The sequence below is a fragment of the Labeo rohita genome, chromosome 11, assembly GCF_022985175.1.
Source record: "Labeo rohita strain BAU-BD-2019 chromosome 11, IGBB_LRoh.1.0, whole genome shotgun sequence".
Taxonomy (NCBI): domain Eukaryota; kingdom Metazoa; phylum Chordata; class Actinopteri; order Cypriniformes; family Cyprinidae; genus Labeo; species Labeo rohita.
In genome coordinates, this window is record NC_066879.1 from 27,717,605 (window position 1) to 27,737,427 (window position 19,823).

Genomic DNA, 19,823 nt, shown 5'->3' on the forward strand with positions numbered 1-19,823 from the left:
ATGCATTATCAATATGCTTTATCAATAAACTGATTTGACTAAGTGTTATCTATATATTATAATGAGATTACACTGTAAACACACAACACACGTACATGTATTCGCTGATGTCTAGCCTCGGCTCTGCCTGCCTTGGGTGGCATGAAACCGAGTGTCATGTGGTTAAAGCAACTGATGACAGCAGCAGGTTCATAGGAACCTGTGGCGGGGTCCAGTGGAGCGTGGCATGTCGGAGCTGGTCAGGAGATGCTGAGCAGATACAGAACTGGCTGCAGACCAGCGGGGCGCATGCTAATCAACCGCTCCAAATTAAACTGTCTGATAAGAGATACAATGCTACGTGCCTATGAACTGATAAAACATAGAATGTGTTGGTATATGCATACCCATGCAGCTGTTTTAGACTGATTTATACATAACTGAATTTGGGGAGTTTTTAGTCAAAGTTATAGCATGGAGCGAAAAGGAAATTGACTCGAATGAGTCAGACGTGAACTTCCTGCTCCCACCTACCAAACACCATTAGGCAGGCCGACGCCACATAACAATCAAAACAATAAGGAGAGCACATCAGGACACCAAAAAAACAAAGAAAAACAGATCTGGGAATGGCCAGGTCGTAACTTGGCTGTCTGTGTGATGCCAGGCATCATTAATAACCTCACTGTTATTGGAACTCTACAGAAAGCCGTATCTCTGTTGTACCCGCTGTACCCCTTGGCACGAAGGGAGGATTTATTGTTGTTTGGGTCGCGTTGAACAATGGTCCGCGTCTGTTGCTCTGTTTTTATCTCTGTGAGACTTATAAAAGAAGGGGCCCTTCTGCCTCATTGCCAAGAGGCAAGCATAGACAAGCCAGAGCCTCTAAATATTGTGACCGTTGTAGACTGATAGTTTCTTATAACTTGCGGTATAAAGGCCTGCTGAGATGATATAAGATAGTTTTGTGAATGTTTTATCTAAACAGTAGAGTTAACTTTATCAAATGTTTAAATATGTGAATAAATTGCTCAGTATTTAACAATAAAAATGTGTGTGTATATATAAACTCTATTTCTATTTCTATTTCTATTTCTATTCTATCTTCTATTTTAATATATTTTAAAATTGAATTTATTCCAGTGATGACAAAGCTGAATTTTCAGCAGTATGCATTCATTTGATCAGAAATAGAGTAAAAACAGTAATATTGTGAAACATTACAATTTAATTTTTTTTAAATTATATATTATAAAAATATATTTTTATGTTACTCTAATCTTCAGTGTCACATTTTCCTTCGGAAATCATTCTAATATACTGATTTGCTGTTTAAAAATGTATTTCTTCTTATTATCAATGTTGGAAACAGTTGTGCTGCATAATATTTTTGTGAAAACTGAGATACTTTTTTTGTATTCTTTGATAAATAGAGTTCAAAGGAACAGCATTTATTTAATATATTTGGATATTTTTTACAATTCTAAATCTTTACTGTCAATTTTTATCAAATTAACGCTACTTTGCCGAATAAAAGTATATTAAAAATACTGAAAAGTAGTTCATATTACATACTATTAGTAAACTATAATTTTATAATTGAATGATATTCACTAAAAAAGTATATGTTTATTATCCAATTAAAGCAATGTTGGTATTAGTTGTAATAATTATTATTTAAATATAAATATGTACTATAATTTTTTATCTAATATAATATCTAATACCTAATATAATATTTCAACAAAAAATACTATAATAACATGTTATATTTATAATATATAATATTAATAATATTTGTAGTGTATTTGCAACTTACATTTCATAAAATTACAAGCTTTGTATATTTAAAAAAAAAATATTTAAAACTTGAAAAGTAAGTCTTATGTTTGGGAAGAAGAAATATTGTATTGCATTTAATATATAAAATGATTGTTAATGTTGAAACTTTTGTGAAAGATTGTTAAAACTTTTAAAAGGTAGCTCATATTATATACTATTAGTAAACTATAATTTTATAATTTAATGATATCAAATTAGACACACAACACATTAAAATTCACTCTAAATGTTAATTATCCAATTACAATAATGTTGGTATTAGTTATTATTATTATTTAAACATTATTATTTTATTATATTACAAATATCTGTTTTAATGCATTTTAAAATGTAATTTATTTGAATGATGACAAGCTGAATTTTCATCAGTCATTACTCCAGTCTTCAGAGTCACATGACCCTTCAGATATCATTCTAATATGCTGATTTACTTGGAAGAAATGATTATTAAAATGATTATTCTGCAAATTGAAAACAGCTGTGCTGCTTAATATTTTTGTGAAAACTGTTCATACTGTTCAACTGTTTTTATATAAATATAAAAAGACCTCTATGGTGCAAAATGTATTGAATTTGCTGGATGGGACGTTACCTTCCATGTTGCTGTGTTTCTCCTGAAATAGGCGAACATTCGTGTAAACCAGTTATAGATCTCGTTTAGAGTCAGCTGTCGGTCAGGGGCTTCCAGAATGGCCTGGTTGAATAAAGCCAAGAGAGAACGGAAGAGAGAAAGTGAGCAAGTGTCAAGAGGTGATTCAAATGGCTGTTATTAGTGAGACATTAGCTGATGGACTGTTTCCAGACGGGCAGGCAGTGCATTATGGATAGTGCCGTTCGTTTCAGCATGACTGACACCGAGCTAAGAGATGCGCATAAATCCTTAGTTACCAGCACACACCTCTGAACCCCGCTCAAGTGCACTGGAGCACAGAGCACACAGTCCAGATCTCTACATCACACAGGCTGACTTACGTGTCGTATGAGGGAGGCGTAGGTGAATGGAGGCCTGACATCAGCGTTTTTGTAGAATTCACAATTCTGTGCAAGTTCTGTAACAGACAAAGACAAAATAATTGCATACATATTTCAGTGTTAAAGAAATTGATATGTAAACTATGTTTTGTGTGGAGGGACACTGACCTGAAGCAATGGGGGTGCAGAACTTGTCGGAGTTGCGCCGACGGATGGGACCGACTCCGTGCAGGCTGGAGGAGCTGATGACGGAGGGTCCCTGCCTCATGGGGGTGATGGGAGTTGCGGCAGAGGTGGGGGGATGAGGCAAGCCCTCAGGAAACCCCTCACTTTCTCTTTTTGACAGCGACACGCTAGAGGCCAGGTTCAGCTAGATGAGAGGATACAAAATGTAAAACTTATTTACAATAAAAACAACCAATTAAAATTAGTTAATCAGTGGTATATGTAAATATTTAGCATTGGTAAGATGTTTTAATGCATTCATTTGTTCAGAAATTGAGTAAAAATGATATATTATGAAATATTACAATTATAAACATATATATATATATTACTCCAGTCTTCAGTGTCACATGTTCCTTCAGAAATCTTTCTGAAATGCATTTATTTGATCAGAAATAGAGTGAAAACAGTAATATTGTGAAATATTACAATTTAAAATCACTTTTTAAAATATATTTAAAAAATATATTTTTACGTTACTCCAGTCTTCAGTGTCACGTTCCTTCAGAAATCATTCTAATATGCATTTGTAACTTTAAATACACTGACATACACAACACTGAAATTCACAAACAAAAATATAAATCTTTATGATCCAATTACAATAATGTTGGTATTAGTTATAATAATAATAATAATTATTATAATTATTATTTAAATATTATAAATATTTATTATAATATCTAATATTTAAACAATAAATACTATAATAACATTTATAATATATAATAATATTATTTGTAAATAAAATTATAAGCTTTTATGTATGCAAAAAAGCTTTAAAACTTGAAAAGTATGTCTTATGTTTGGGAAGAAGAAATACTGTTTTGCATTCAGTACATGAAATGGTTGTTAATGTTGTTTATTTATAGTTGCTTGTCTTTTCTTTCGTTCTTTCTTTCTTTCTTTTTTTCTTTTGGTTTACAAAAAACATACATTCATACATGTATACATAATACACAAAACAATGACAGTGCAAAACCTAAATGCCTTTCTCCCTCTATTTGGCACCCGTTAAGTCTCAGCGCAGCCTCGATTCTAGTTCGCATCATCTTCGTGGTGTACAGTAATCTCCAACATTGCAATTACCAACCAGGAAATATAATCATCTTCAAATTGTCATTGGTCTCCCGCTGTGAGAATCACATCCTGCGATCCGTGCCAGCACGTCCATGCCAAAAGCAGTTGGCACTGCGACTCCATTATAAGATGATCCTGTTCACCCGGTGAAATTCAAACAAAGCACCCCGCAAATCGCATTTCTCAGACACACACGCGGGCATGCACGCACAAACGAGGCTCCTCGGTGACACAATGTCTGCAATTAAAGCCACACAAGAGGAGCAAAACAAAGCGATACATGGTAGGAGGGGGTAAAACAACAATCTGGCAACAAACAACTCTTGCGGTTACCCGCCCTCATTGTGGCCCTGCTCTGCCCAATTAGCTTCGGCGGGCACGGAGCGCTAGGAAACAGCTTTCCCCATCGCTCAGGGAGTCTTTTTCGGGGTTGCTTGTTTTGCTCTAATTAAAACCATCATGCGCACGTGTGAGCGGCGAGAGATAGAACGAGTGCGAGGAGGGGTGGGCGTAGCGGGGTTGAAGCTAATATGGCGAATTAAACAGCGCCAGCCCTCTTTTCTCTCCATTCTCATTGCCACAGGAGCCAACCTGGCCCATCTCCAGTAATTAGGGGAGCAAAATGGTTTAACAGGTACTTAATTAATGCTGGAGCCATGCCAGTTTGCTGTGCCAAACACCCAACGATCTTAATAGCGGTCAATGCCACACACGGGTTTGGGCTTGTGCTAAGCTCCACCCTAATGCTCACCCTTACCACTTAATGCTAATTCTTTCTCTTGATCGCACTCACAATTATAATTTTTTCATTCTCTCTCTCCCTCGTTCTCGGGCTAGGTCGCTCGGCCCGGCCCGGTCGCTGTTTCCCATTATCGTCTAATGGCAGCTGATCCGTAGAATTTGTCTCCAAACAGGAGACGCGGCCTACTTTCACCCTCCGCCTTCATTTATATCCCCTCAAATTAAGACACTCCACTTCTAATTGACAATTAATTTCAACATCTTCGTATTTTAATAAGACTCCTCATCAATCTCAGCATGAAATATTCATTAGATTCCTAATAATTGCACAGGCAGCTGCTGGCTTGAGGGGGAAACGCGTTGTGATGGCTGCGTATGAAGCAGCGATGTGGAATATCTAGTAAGTCTAGCCCAAAACACTCGCTTTCATTTACACTGTGGCATAAATACAAGTCTTTAAGTACACAAACACTCTTCTAAAGTGGATTGGAGGAAAACAGACCAGCTGTAGCTGCTACAGAGAGGACTCCATCTCCATCAAGAGTCCATCATCGCACTTGAGCTGAAGGTGCTTAATGGCATGCTTGAATAAGTGATTTATTACTTTTGTAAAGTGCAAGGATAAGTTGAACAGGTAAACGTATGAGACTATAGAGTTCAGCTGCTCTCTAGGAATACAATCCAAGCCCACGCACAGAGAGGACAGCAGATAAGAAACCAGAACTTCCTCTTTTCTCCAACAGAGAGCGCTCTTTAGTGCCTCACTCAGTTGATTCATCAATCATACCGTGTGCCAAACACTTACTTCTCATGCAAAAAACACAGTAAGACATGCTATAAAACACAAGTTATCAGAGAAAGTAAGAACGTTAAGAAGGTTATGAACTTACAGGTTGGTTGAAAGGCTTTGGCTCCGATGGACGCATGTGCAGGTGGGTCATCATGGCCTGTAGACGCTCGCTCTCTTTGGCCAGCTATAGAACACACATATACACATATATTATTAAAAAAAAGCCATTTTCTTTAATAAGTTCTATTATTAAATAAACTACTATAAATAAAAATATATCAATAAATAAATATAAAAAATTAGATATATACCAGTGGGGTGCAGTGGTATTCTGAAATGAGGAGGCAAAGTATACACTTTTTTTTTTTTTTAATTAAATGTAAATTCATGTCTCAGTCACATTTTCTTGGTTAAATAAGCATCACTTACAGTACCAGAATAAAATCTATATTGTATTTTTACATTAAAATTGTTAATAGGCTAGTCTATTCATTAAAACCAAGTAAAAATCTCATCAGTTTTTAAGCATTCATGTTTTTAAGCATTTTACATTTATTCCAAAATAATAACTCAAAGCAGTAACAATTTAAACAACATATTTTATTATGAAGTGATGTTCTTTTCATAATAAACTCATTTATGGATCATCAGAGCTTGGTAAACACTGGTCACAGATGCGGAGATGTACTTTAAATTTCAAGCTGATTGCTCACTAAGAAAATGCACAGATTATGTTGTTAGGCCATCTGAGGTTTGATTTTGATATAAGAAAGTGGTTATATCCATTGTAGGTGCGATTTCTGAAGAGAAGGGGGGATATCTTTTTAGCAATTAATACCAGTACCAGATAATGAGTGTCATGTCATGAAATATTTTTAATATGACGGAAACTGTGTCTAACGTGATCACAATTTAATAAAAACATTGTAAGTTAGGCCTATTAATTGTAATGATTTTATTTCCACTGTTATTCAAACAACAAATAAATTATATAGAGAAAGTGAGCAAAGAACACAGTACCAATGAAACTTTTTGAAACGCAGAATCAGTTAAACCACCAACGCAAAATGATTAGGAGCGGGTTTGCGGGATGTTTTTTTTTTTTTTAATCTCCACCGGGGATAAAAATTATTCAGCAGAGGCAGGGATGAAAATCCCCCGGCAAATTGCTCCCTGGTTATATTTAACTGTGTTAAAAAATAAGTTGTTTACTTATTTTTTTAAAATTAGGCTTCCAATTAACGCCATTATATTGTTAATTCAGACTGATTCGTGAACTAAGAACACACATGAACACAAGAGGTGGGATTTATTGCGTGAACCAATCATAGCTGAACATACCCAGTCATTTCCAATTATATCACTATGGAGGCATTGCCTTCTCTCACATGACTTTCCCCCATTCATTCTCAGTTACCCCCCCACCAAACGCACTGCACGCTTTAGGGAGTCTGTTAAAACTCAATGGGCTCAGGGGAGGCAAGAGAGATGTGGACTTCCACTGTAACGTTACCCGCTGGTGTCACTGTTGGACATTTCTTTAGAAAAAGGAGTGATTTATATGCCTTTTTATGTCATATTTTGTAATATTTGAGTTGTTTTATTTTTATACAAACACACTGTATGTATATAAAAATACAATATATTAAAAAAAGGTATAGCTTTTAATAAAACATTTTCTTAACTTCTAAATTTGACAAAACATTCTGTCTCATTTTCCTTCATTTACGCATGTTGTTTTGTACTATTTCTGTTTCTGTTTTCGTTGAACGCAGCTACTAAAGCTTTGGCAGCACAAGTGTACAATTATTTGTCATGCCAATACAGCGCACTAAAAACTGAGTGTCGTCATAGTGTGTGTGGTGCTTTCGTGGGCGCCTCTAAGAGGAGGAGGGAGTTACTCTAGATATTCTCTTGTGCAGATAATTTAGCATTCTGCCTGTTAACTGAGTCAGCTCACAGGGATGTTGACATGCCGTTTCACAGCTCTTGATACCTCTGGGAGAAAACATCTCTCTCATCGTCCTTCTTCGCCTCTCCCTCTTTCTCTCGATTGCTGCGTCTCTTTTAGAGACACTTGCCCTGTAACCACACTCATCCTCATTTGACATTCCTAACCGCCATTTAGAGGAAATGTGGAGGCAGCCGGCCCCTCTTAATCAGGGGGCGACACACTGCCTCAGAACGCTCTGAGACTGGCACCATACCCCTAAGTGCCACTAAAAGTGCTATTTTACACACAAAAAACATGGATTGAAAATGAATAACATATTCTACGGAGCCACTAAAAGGACATGGTTAGTCGCTAGCTAGTGTTAGCTTGTTATACTACAGTACATAAAATTTCACTTACCACATAAACGGAGTAAGGAGAGATAACTGATAGGATGATGGCGAATGATTTGCAGATCCTGAGCACCACTGACAAACATCTAATCTTGCAAAATGTGTGGTAAGTACTGCTGCTCTGTCGTATACACAATTTTCTTGTGATCGTAAATCTTGAAAGTGAAAGTAAAAAGCGAGTGCACAGCAGCTCCCATTATTTATATACAGTATAATTACCCAACAATATAACAATATAATTGCGAAAAAGCACCAAAATATTGTTTTCCCTCCCATTTTGTATTTACTCCCTTTAAGGGTTCTGTAGTACACATCATTTCCTTTCCGAACACAGTATTCGGATTCGGGCACATCCCATTTGTATGGCTGAATTGAATCATTGAAGGTCTCTGTGTCAATTTTACAAGATTAGATGTTTGCTAGTGGTGCTCAGGATCTGCAAATCATTTGCCATCGTTCTATAAGTCATCTCTCCTTACTCTGTTTATGTGGTAAGTGTAAATTGATGTACTGTAATTTAACAGGCTACCGCTAGCAAGTGGCTAACCATGTCCCTTTAGTGGCCCCGTAGAAGTTTTCTGTGCTTTTCTGAATACAGATTCACTATTCGGGCACATCATAAGGTTTCTGGGTGGTCAAAAGAAAGTCCCACAATATGATGCTATACTGGCTACTAACTAGTCTGTTTTTTTAATCTGAGTGGCTGTGCCCAGTGTTGCTGAAGTCATCCACAGATCTGGGCTGTTTATTCACCCATTAACTGATATGTGTGTTTAATGAGGGGCTGCTCCGTGCTGGTCAGCCTGGTAATAAAAACAGTGGAAAAATTGAGCTGGTATGCTGGGAAAGACAGCAGGTTGGCGAATGGTGGTTCTGGTTGGTCTGGGTTGGCATCGGGGTGGCGGGGGAGTTGGGGGCAGAGTAGGTGACAGGACGGAGGTAGACGTGAGAGGAAATCCGCTTGGACGTGGACTGACTCTCTTGTCACTTCTCATCACGCCTGCATCGATCTAGACACGTGTTTAAACGCTCTTTGTGGGCCACAAAGTGAGCTCGCTGCCCGCGTGCCTAGCAGGGCAGTGTTTTTGGAAAGAGCTTTGTTGTGAGGGGTTTATTTTTGGGAATGAGACGAGATGGAGAACATGGAGGGGAGGTGGCGTGGAAAGAAAAAGGGAAGCTGACCAATTACCAGGTCTGTCTGACTGGCAGTCATGATGGGAAGTTGTTCTGCCACGTAAAGCTGGAGGGTCTGAAGTGCCCGTCTCAATGTAAGCCCGTGTTTTTTTTAAGGGATGTTGACTTACAGCTCTAAGAGCAGAGGAATTCTAACGCTGCAGGCGCAGCTCGGCGTGTTTGAGAAGGGCAAGCAGCTCCCCCATAGCTAACGGTCTCTTTAATGGAATCTAATGTGCCTGACCGATGTCCTGTCAGTGTCTGCCAGTCCTAACTGTCACTAGACGCTCTTCTGACAGTCTCTGCGTCCAAACAAATCACTCACACGGACAATAAAACATCGTCCAGCACTAACCATAACACATTTCAGGGTCATAAATGGTTTACGATAACAATGAAATGCACCTAATATTACTTGTTTAAACAGTTATAATCAATAAAGTCCGCATTGTATAATAATAATTTATATACAGCATCTGTGTTTTTTTTATTAGAATGGGATTGGGAAATTAAATCATGAATTAATTTTTACTATTAAATTAACTACGTAACTACAAATGAGCAATAATAGATTTAATTTTTTTGTCAGTTTGACAAGTGGTTTATTTTTACATTTTACTTAATTTATAAAAATATATTTATTTTTATTTATAATCTAAATTAAAATGAATTATTATTATTATTATTATATTTCAAATGTATATTCAGTCATTTATTTTCATATATTTAAATGTTATTTATTAATTTACATTATTATTTTAAAATGTAACTTGAAAATGTAAAATAATTTAACAATTCAGTAAAATGAAAATAATAAAATTTAGTGATAAGAAGAAAAAGACTTATTTAACTATTAACTACATTTCAAATAAATAAAGGTTTTATTTTTTTATATTTTGTAAATTTGACAGGTGGTTTATCTTTGACATTTTATTTAATTTATAAAAATGTATTTATTAATTAAAATGTTCTTCTTCTTCTTCTTCTTATTATTATTATTATTTCAAATGCATATTTGTTCATTTTGAAAGTGATTTATTTTCACATTTGTTCCATTTATTTAAATGTTACTTTAATTTAAATTATTATTTTAAAATGTAGCTTTCAACAATTCAACAATTTAATTTAGTGATAAGAAAAAGAATTATATTAACTATTAACTACATTTTAATCAAACCGTTTTATTATTATTCTGTTTTTGTTTAATTTGACAAGTGGTTTATTATTTTTACATTTTATTTAATTTATAAAAATGTATTTATTAATCTAAATTTAAATTAATTAATTAAATTATTTATTATTATTATTACAATTGATTTATTTATTAATTTTAATTATTACTTTAAAATGTACTACTAAATGTAACTAAGTAATTTAATTTAATGATGATTTGAAACTTGCATTGCAATACTTTTTTTTTTTTTAAAGGACAGTTTAATGATAATTGAATGATAATTGATCGTCATTTTATTTATAAGTACCAGTTATTTAAGTAAGTACCAGTAAATACCCCAATTGTAATACAAGTTGTAATAGTTGTTTTTCTGATTAAAAGTGCTGCCCTACTGAAAACAAAACCGCTCAGCTGATGAGAAAAATGACTGTAATTTGCACTAAGGACAACATCAAGTGAATGACGCGGGGCACGGAGTGTGTCCGTGGGCAAAGGAAGTCTCTAGCACTTCCCATGTCCACCCTTCTCCTTATCAGCTCTCTCATTAGAGATGACACCGTGTATATGCGTGCGACAGGCAGCCCGCGGTGCTTGCCGAGAGTCCACGGCATGAGGGATGAGAGAGGTGCTGGGAAACTCTCTAATTGGGATCCATCAAAGGCAGATATTCTGGCCTCCTCTCTCGCACCCGCACTCTACATCACTCTTCCTTTTACAAGCTTCAGTGATCTCTATCAACTCATGTGACGTGTAATGGGTAGAAAATCATGCCAGCTGGGTAAGAGTGCGATTATGTATGTGAAACAGTTCTTGAAGACCAAGTTTCAGCATCGATTCGAGACGCAAATTTAGCACCTGATGTTATAAAATTGACACTGATGACTTAATTACCCGCAACATAATTACGAGGCCCAAACATAAACACATTGAATGCACTCTGGCAAATGCATAAATGTAAATGAAAACAGAAGAAAGGCAGTCAGGCAGCTTAAATATTGCTTTGCAAGATTTTTTGCAAGAAATGTTGATTTTGCGTTTGTGCGCGCATCCCACCTGTATCTCCAGCTGTTGAACGACCTGCATCTGGACCCTGCACTGGGCCGTACTGCGATCATCCAGGGCGTGTTCACTGTTCAGGTGCCTGAGAGAAAGAGAGAAATGCAAACATGTGATGACATATCCTGATACACAGTCTACTAGATCAATCCACGACCCTATCTAAACTCCCAGAGGGAGATCTGTAAGCATATTTGGACCATCTGCCACAAACCGTGTCGCTGACCTGCCTAATACAGTGCACTCACACACTGTACGGCTGTGTCTCAGTCTTTTGGGATTGTCTCACAGTTTGTGCCGCGTATGCTAACGTGTTAACACTACAAGCCTGGGCTTCACATCCTGACACCACGCACACACACATCTAAATTCAGAGGTCGCTGAGGCATTAGAGATCCATTTGTGGCGTCAAACTATGATTAGACACAAACAAATAGCCACATCAAAATATGAGCACAGATAACTGTTTATTTTTCAGTTTTTTCTCTCGGGATCTCAACAGCCCTCTCAGAGGAAACCCCTAACAATAGTGGATTTCCACTCGAAAATACACTTTTCGCTAGGCGTATAAACTCAATTTCCTCTCGCAAGAAAATAAAAACAATATTAGGACATGAAAGATGTGGAAAGAGAGGTTTTCCGCTGAGGATTGTCATGTGAGCGAATGTGACCATGCTGAATGTTGAAAAAAACCCCAACGTTTTATTTATTTATTGACACTCATTGAAAGAGATGAAAATAACTGTAGAGACATGAATGTCTCTCTATATTAGGTCTGAACGAGTGTCCTAATGTCTCTGTTATTCGGTTGAAATGCAGCTGGAGTGGGATATTATTTTGGAAACGGTTTTGTTTTTTTGTCAGAAAGTGCCGCAGGCCATGAACTCTGAGTGGGAGTTGAAAAAGGGGGAAAAAAAACACCTGGATATGACTTCATTTGTTTTACTCATCAAGCGCTGCTTTAGATGGGTGAGCTCTGCCCGGAGTTATTCAAGTCATGTTTTCTTTATGAAGCAATCCAAAACAAAACAAAAACTGATGATGCAGGACTGAGAATCAAATGAGGAAGCAAAGTCGGACAAAAAATAAGAACTTAAAGTGACTGTCAGATAGGACACACAGATAGACTCTAGTATCCTTGAGCCTTCTGTCTCATCCCACACATTTTATTTAGAACTTCCCCAAGCTTGAAATGACACATATGAACCCCTGCATGCATATAAACACAATTCTATAATCCATTAAACAACCCTATATCCAAACAATGATGTCATTCAGCATTTAAGTGATTATGTCATTAATCTCTCCAGGTGTGGAAACAGCCCATCCCACCTTCTAACAACACACCTGGTGGAGTTTAATGACTCTGAGGTCAGGGGTCACATTATAGCGCATTATAGAAGATATCAGTAGGATATGAGTCTGGAATCATTATAATGCAAAAACTTCCTGAGGATTACAGTTTTTTGTTCCAGACTAAAAATGTCTAAAAACATTAGACAAGGTTATTGATTTTTTTTTTCTAAAGTTGTCAGTACTGGCCAATATTAGGTATTTAATCTTTAAAAACATACACTGCTGTTTGGGATCAGTATTTTTTGCTCATCAATGTTACATTTATTTTATCAAAAATAAATAGAAAACAGTAATATTATGAAATATTATTGCAACTTAAAAACTATTTTCTATTTTATTATACTTTTAAACATATTCATTTCTGTGATGCAAAGCCGAATTTTCATCAGCCATTACTCCAGTCTTCAGGTTCCTTCAGAAATCATTCTAAGATGCTGATTTATTATCAATGTTGGAAACGGTTGTGCTGCTTAATATTTTATTTGGAACCTGTGATACTTTTTTCATGATTCTTTGATGATTAAAAAGTTAAAAAGAACAGCATTTATTCAAAATAGAAGTCTTTACTATCACTTTTTTATCATTTTAACACATCCATGCTGAATAAAAGTATTAATTTCTTTCAAAGAAAGAAAGAAAAAAATTAGTGACCCCAAACTTTGAACGGTAGTGTATATTGTTACAAAATATTTCTATTTTCAATAAATTGTTCTTTTTAACGTTTATTCAGCAAAAGGCCAAGTTTCACAGACAGAGCTTAGACTAAGCCAGGATTAGGCCATAGTTTAATTAGGACAAAAGAATTAGAAAATTAATTTTAATTAGAAAAAAGTATCACGGGTTCCAAAAAAAAATCTGCTTTGCATCACAGGAATACATTTTATTTTAGAGTATATTAAAATAGAAAACCACTATTTTAAATTGCAATAATATTTCATAATATTACAGTTTTTACTGTATTTTTAATCAAATAAATGCAGCCTTGATGAGCATTTCATTTTTGATACTGTACATTATAATGTTGTGAAGATGGCTAAATTCACTTTAGCATTTAGTGTTTCATTTTTTATTTATTTAGGCAAAGTTTTAATAATAGCCAGTTATCAGTTATTAGCTTTAACATGCAAATAATTCTCAGCTTATTGTATGAGCGGTAATTTCAATACTGGTGCAGTCAATCTCATCCGACACCTTTATTTGTGAGGGAATTCCTGCATTTTTAGCACTCTCCTCATTGGTGTGGGCGGTGCACCGTGTTTAGTGTCCGCATGGCTTAGAGCGGCAAACGGAAGTGTGTGTGAGCGGCAGAATCTTAACCTTCGCATTAAACGCTCATCCTCACGGTCCCGGCCTGCTTTATCTCTGTGACACCCGCCGCATGACACGACCGTTTTGAAGGAAAAGAGGGGTGCGCATTTAGTCTCTCATGAGAAATTAAACAAAACCAATGATGTCACCCACTGGACTAATCCAGGCGCAGATAGACATTTTTTCCCCGCAAGCACATGATGATAATAACAAAAACATGATCTCATCTTACTCTCCCTCTGCCCCTCTACACCCCCCGTCTCTCTCTCTCTTTCTGAATAAAGGAACAGACCACAAGTTTTATGGCTCATAATAAACAGTAGCAGCGTTTTTCCGAGAGACCCGACAATGAGGCAGTGTTTACTCCCTGCACCCCGACAGGGATTTGAGGAGCATTTACAACGGTCACAGAAAAAAAGTCACAAGCCGGCCCCGACAAAGGGCCTGAGTATTTTAACACATGTCGCCCTGGCATGCCAGAGAAAACTGAACATCATTAAAGAGCTCAGGATGAGAGTGTGTGAAATAGAACCAGAGAGAGAGAGACAGGATGAAGATTAAGAGTGAATGAGTGTTTTATCATTCTCACACTACTCTAGCTAGAGAGAAAGAGAAAACAAGACAGAGTTTTCATCTGGGGATAAAAAGTGGTCATATTATGTTCAGATGAAACTGACAAGAGTTTTTTTCATCAGTTCTTGTACCAATTCTGTGAAAAGGATTTTAAAAAGATTATAAAATGGTGTTAAACAGAGCTGAGAGCTCTGTTTAACACTAGCTCTGGTTCTCACCGGACATTTTGTATGTGTTAAACTGCACAGCTTTTTAGTTTTTCTATGTAAACATTTGCTAGATGGATGTTTTTGACCATTAACTTGTTTAGCTGTTTTTTCTGTCATGCATGAGTACCATAAGACACCACAAGCTCTACTGTTGACATGCAGGCTAGCTCATCAAGGTTCATTTCAAAACAATGGACCTTTTTCACATTTCCGGATTTCTCAGCAGCGAAAATCATAAAAGTTGGGTAAACTTCTTTAGCAGTGAATCGGAGACTACCACTAATATATATTTTGCATTCCCATTTGCTCCTATAGACGCTGTATTAGAAAAGGGCATTAGCGTTAACTTTTTTTTTGTAACTTGATGCAAATGTAATAGAATACAAAGTATAGAATTATAAACATACATACATTAAAAAAAAAAAAAGATAAAAAAACTATTTATGATGCTGATGACCCTTGAAAGGTGTCATCACAGTCTTGTGAAAGCATCCAGGGACCAATCAGAAAAAGAAGAGGGCAGAGCAAGCATCACTAGTGTGTTTACAGTAGCAATATAATATAATATAATATAATATAATATAATATAATATAATACAATGCACTGTACTGTTTTGGACACTGGATATGATATGATATATGATGCACTGTACTGTTTAAGACACTGGAAGTAATATAATATAATATAATATAATATAATATAATATAATATAATATAATTAATGTAATGTTATGTAACGTAATATAATACACTGTACTGTTTAAGACACTGGGAAAGATATGATACGAAAAATTATAAAATATAATACTGTAGATAGATACTGGAAATAATATAACAATAAAACATGATATAATATAATATAATGCACTGTACTGTTTAAGACACTCCAAATAATATACTATAATATAACATTATTTTATTACTAATAAACAAATAAAATAAAATAAAATAAAATAAAATAAACAAATATATATATATATATATATATATATATATATATATATATATATATATATATATTAATAATATTATTCATATTATAAAATAACTAATGTTTCCTGTACTTTTTACTCCCTAATGGAATAGTCCAACTATGTGACAGTCAGAAACACCAGTCTAGTTTAGACAGACCAACTATTCAAATAATCATGCAAAAAGAACACATTTTGTGCAAACGTCCCCTTATTGGAAGTTGAATGCATTATTAAATTATACAAACTGAACATAGGGCAAGGGCAATGTGTAGCGCTTTGTGAATGGCGGGCGTTCGTTCAGCAGGCACCGATTCCATGTGGGCCTCATTTCCTACTATAAGTGGCAGGCAGCCAGATGGGGCTATAGAAAAGACAAAAAGAACAGAAGGAGAGAGAGAGAGACTCCTCTTTTCCTGTCTTTAGCGATGACTAAAGTGTTCTGACTAGGCCACGGTGCACGGCACTGACGGCAATATCTGTCACCCCCTCCCTTCTTATCTCACGTCCCCCCCGGCCCCCTTCTCCGCTTGCCCCGAGGCTATGTGAAATGAGACACCGCGCAACCAAACAACAGCTTTACTCTTAAAACTTTCCCAGACTCTCCGGCTCTTTGATGTGCGTGTCAGCGACCATCATATGCGCTTCCCGCTCCCGCCCGCGTGCACCGAACGCGCACTTCACCCCCATCGCCAGGGACGACCGGAGGAAATTTACATACACATCTTTCCGGCCTGTCAATACAGCGGTCCCCTCGAGGAAGTGCAGCTCTGGAGTCAAAAGACGGCGTGAGGGCCGAGCATCTCGTCAAAGGAAATAAACACGCAGTGTGACCGCCACTCATTAACGGACAAGAACACCCAGCTACTGTAAGAAATGGACTTGACCTGCCGGATATCAAAGGAGGTGTTCGAGGGAGAGAAAATAAACGTGCGTTGCAAGCCTCAAGTCCGCTGGGGCAATGGCAGCGGCAACAGTCTGGCTCGCACCCCTGTGACAGGCGGACATGTCAGGACTTTCCACTGTGAAGTCTCATTATTTTAACACACAGAGACAATGGGACTGTTTACATCGCCTTCCCTGTCTGATCTCTTCCTCTCTTTATCTCCTCTGCCCCCCCAGCATCCCTAAAGACCCCAAACTGGCAAACACACTCGCAAAGAAAAAGAGATGGCGAGAAGAAAGAAGATTGGGAAAAGGGAGATAGAAGAGGGGAAGGAGGCTCTTTTTGATGTCTTTGCTTGTATCCAAGAAACAAAAGCTTCTAATTGTAAATGAGCTAATTAAGTAAACCACTAACGAAGCGTGAAAACAATTTGCTTGACCCAGCAGTGGAGCGCTCAGGGATGAAGAGCCGGAATTATGGGAGCGGGGAGCTAATCGGCCTTTGACAGCATTGAAGAGTTGCGGGCAGCTACCTGATCACACACACACTTCCTCTACAACACAAGACAGGTCAACAGGAAAAGAAAAGAACATCTGTCTCTATGGTTACAAGTGGGGCATGTGTGAACTAGTTTCCTGTGCAAAAGTATTAAGCTGAACCTTTGGGAAAAAATCTTGTGATAACCATACAGTTCAATTCTGGAGTTTTTGCTCACTTTTTTGTTTACCTTTAGTGTAACAACTTATAAAAAGCGGTAACACTTTACAATAAGGCTCCATTAGTTAATGTTAGTTAATGTATTGACTAACATAAATGAACAACGAGCAATACAGTTATTACCGTATTTATTAATCTTTGCTAATGTTAGTTAATAAAAATACAATCGTTCATTGTTTGTTCATGTTAGTTCACAGTGCATTGACTAAGTACTGTTTATTCTTAGTTCATCTTAACTAAAGTAGTAAACTAATAGTAACTAATGAACCTGTAAAGTGTTTCTGTTTATTCTATTGGTAAATTATTTTGAGGGAAAATGTTTTAAAAATTGTTTATTTATTTATAGCTGTATATTGTAAAGCATGTTTTTGGCATGTTTGAAAAAAGTGTTTAAAGGGGTCATTGGATGCCCATTTTCCACAAGCTGATATGATTCTTTAGGGACTTAATGAGAAGTCTATAACATACTTGGTTAAAATTTCTCAGTGGTAATGTAAAAAAACACCCTTTTTACCTTGTCAAAATCAGCCCTGTTCAGAGCGAGCCATTCTGTTGCGTGTTCCTTTAAATCCTAATGAGCTCTGCTCTCCCCCGCCCCTCTATACTGTGGGGTGACCAGCCGGTCTGTTTACTTTAGCCGCATTTTGCCACATTTAGCTGCGAAACTTGCTAACAAGCACATTATTAAGAAAGGCGATTTGCAAAGATGCATAAAAACCGTAGGTGAAGCTGCATCACAAATGATTCGTACAAACACAGATGCATTTATGTAGATCGCCGGGCGCATTTCCTTCTAAAACGAAAGTAACGTTAATCCTCTGCGTCTTCAGCGGCTCAGATTTTGGAAGTAAATGATGACTGCTATGTTCATTATTACATCCAACCACAGAACATCTCAATCGCTCAGTCAGAGACGTTGTCTTCCCTTGCACTGGAGTAGACACAATGGCGGTCGGAGTCAGACTGTTACAGGTCAGTCAGGGCGGGTCAAAGGTAAGACGGTCATGTCAATCAACTATCGTGCGAGCGGCCTTTGTCGGTGTGAAATCACGCCAACAAAAAGCTGAGAATGGCTTGTTTTGAAAAAGGGGATATTTCTTATAAAGATTAGAAAATACCAGTGGGTGGATTTTTATCATAATAGGGTGGTTGTGTACACACTCCGCCAACACGCATTTATGTTCAAACAACATGTAAAAGTGAGTTTTGCATCCGATGACCTCTTTAAACTCTGGAGACTGCATTTATTTGATCAATAATAGTTAAAAACAATACAGTTTAATTAACTTACAAATGGTTAAATTAACTTCATTAAAGCTGAATTCTAAGTAATTTACCTTTACTTCAGTCTTCAGTGTCACATGACCCTTCAGAAATCATTCTAAAAAGCTGATCTGCAGCTCAAGAAACACTTATTATTATCAATTTTGAAAACAGTTGTGCTGCTTGTCATTTGTGTAAACTGTTAATATATATTAGGATTTTTTGATGAACAGAAAGTTAAAAAGATTTTTTTTTTTAAAGAGAGAAGACAAAAACCAGACATCTTTTGTAATGCATCTGTGTTGTTTAAAAGCATTCATTTTGTTCAAAAATATCCAAATAAATAACATAATAACATAAAATAAAATAAATAAACAGTACAGTTTATTTTATATATATATATATATATATATATATATTTTTTTTTTTTTTTTTTTTTTTTTTTTAGGGAAAGTGTGTACATACATTTCAAATCTGTAACCTACTATGAATTTGCTTGCAGCTCTATAGAGGGCACTCTAGTTTACTCTGATTGTGTTCTGTGACTGTGAAATACCTGTCTATCAAGCGTTAGCTCTCTTTTTTCATACACGAGTACAGTCCCACAGCGCTGGCGAATGTCTCACGCTCTCTCCAGCAATAACCTTGCACCCCCCACCTCCCTGTGGAATTCATTCGTCTCTGGTCTGTTCAAACATCACACCTGAACACGGCTGTCAGTCGCCTGGCTTTCTTATTGCCTGTCCTCTCATCCCCGCATTTACTTCACAGCAAGAGAAGGCCTTTAGTTTACAAGTGATCTGCAAGCTCATCGAAAAAAGGATGAATGTACACTGACAGAGGAAAATGCTAACAGCTAGAGACTTGTTTTTGCGGGACGCAGCAGGCAATGATGAATGCTTTGCTGCTTGGCAGGGGGTTTTATGCAAGTTACGAGGTTTGACATGAATGTAGCATGTTACATGCTTGTGAACTGGATTTGACGGACAGCTGTCACTCACTTGATGAACTGGCCCATGTCCTCGCAGAGTGCTTCGCAGCCGGGCCACTTGCACTCGCCGTGTCCGTAGAGTGGATGAGAGGCTGTGTGTTCCTCGTGAGTTGAGCTGAAAAACAAATAAGGTTTCAAATGTAAATGATTACATCACACTAAACTGTGAT

The 19,823-nt window shown here is 36.8% G+C and overlaps 1 protein-coding gene across 3 annotated transcripts in view; it reads right to left on the reverse strand.

Moving 5' to 3' along the window:
• Positions 1 to 19,823, reverse strand: part of foxp4 (forkhead box P4) — a 145,532-nt gene that overhangs the window by 17,833 nt on the left and 107,876 nt on the right. For all 3 annotated transcript variants that reach the window (XM_051122586.1, XM_051122585.1, XM_051122587.1), the window contains exons 9-14: positions 19,664 to 19,768; positions 11,376 to 11,463; positions 5,730 to 5,813; positions 2,962 to 3,163; positions 2,794 to 2,870; positions 2,414 to 2,515 (exon numbers count right to left, since the gene is read on the reverse strand). In XM_051122586.1, the coding sequence (XP_050978543.1) occupies positions 2,414 to 2,515; positions 2,794 to 2,870; positions 2,962 to 3,163; positions 5,730 to 5,813; positions 11,376 to 11,463; positions 19,664 to 19,768 (658 nt within the window). The remainder of the gene's footprint in view (positions 1 to 2,413; positions 2,516 to 2,793; positions 2,871 to 2,961; positions 3,164 to 5,729; positions 5,814 to 11,375; positions 11,464 to 19,663; positions 19,769 to 19,823) is intronic.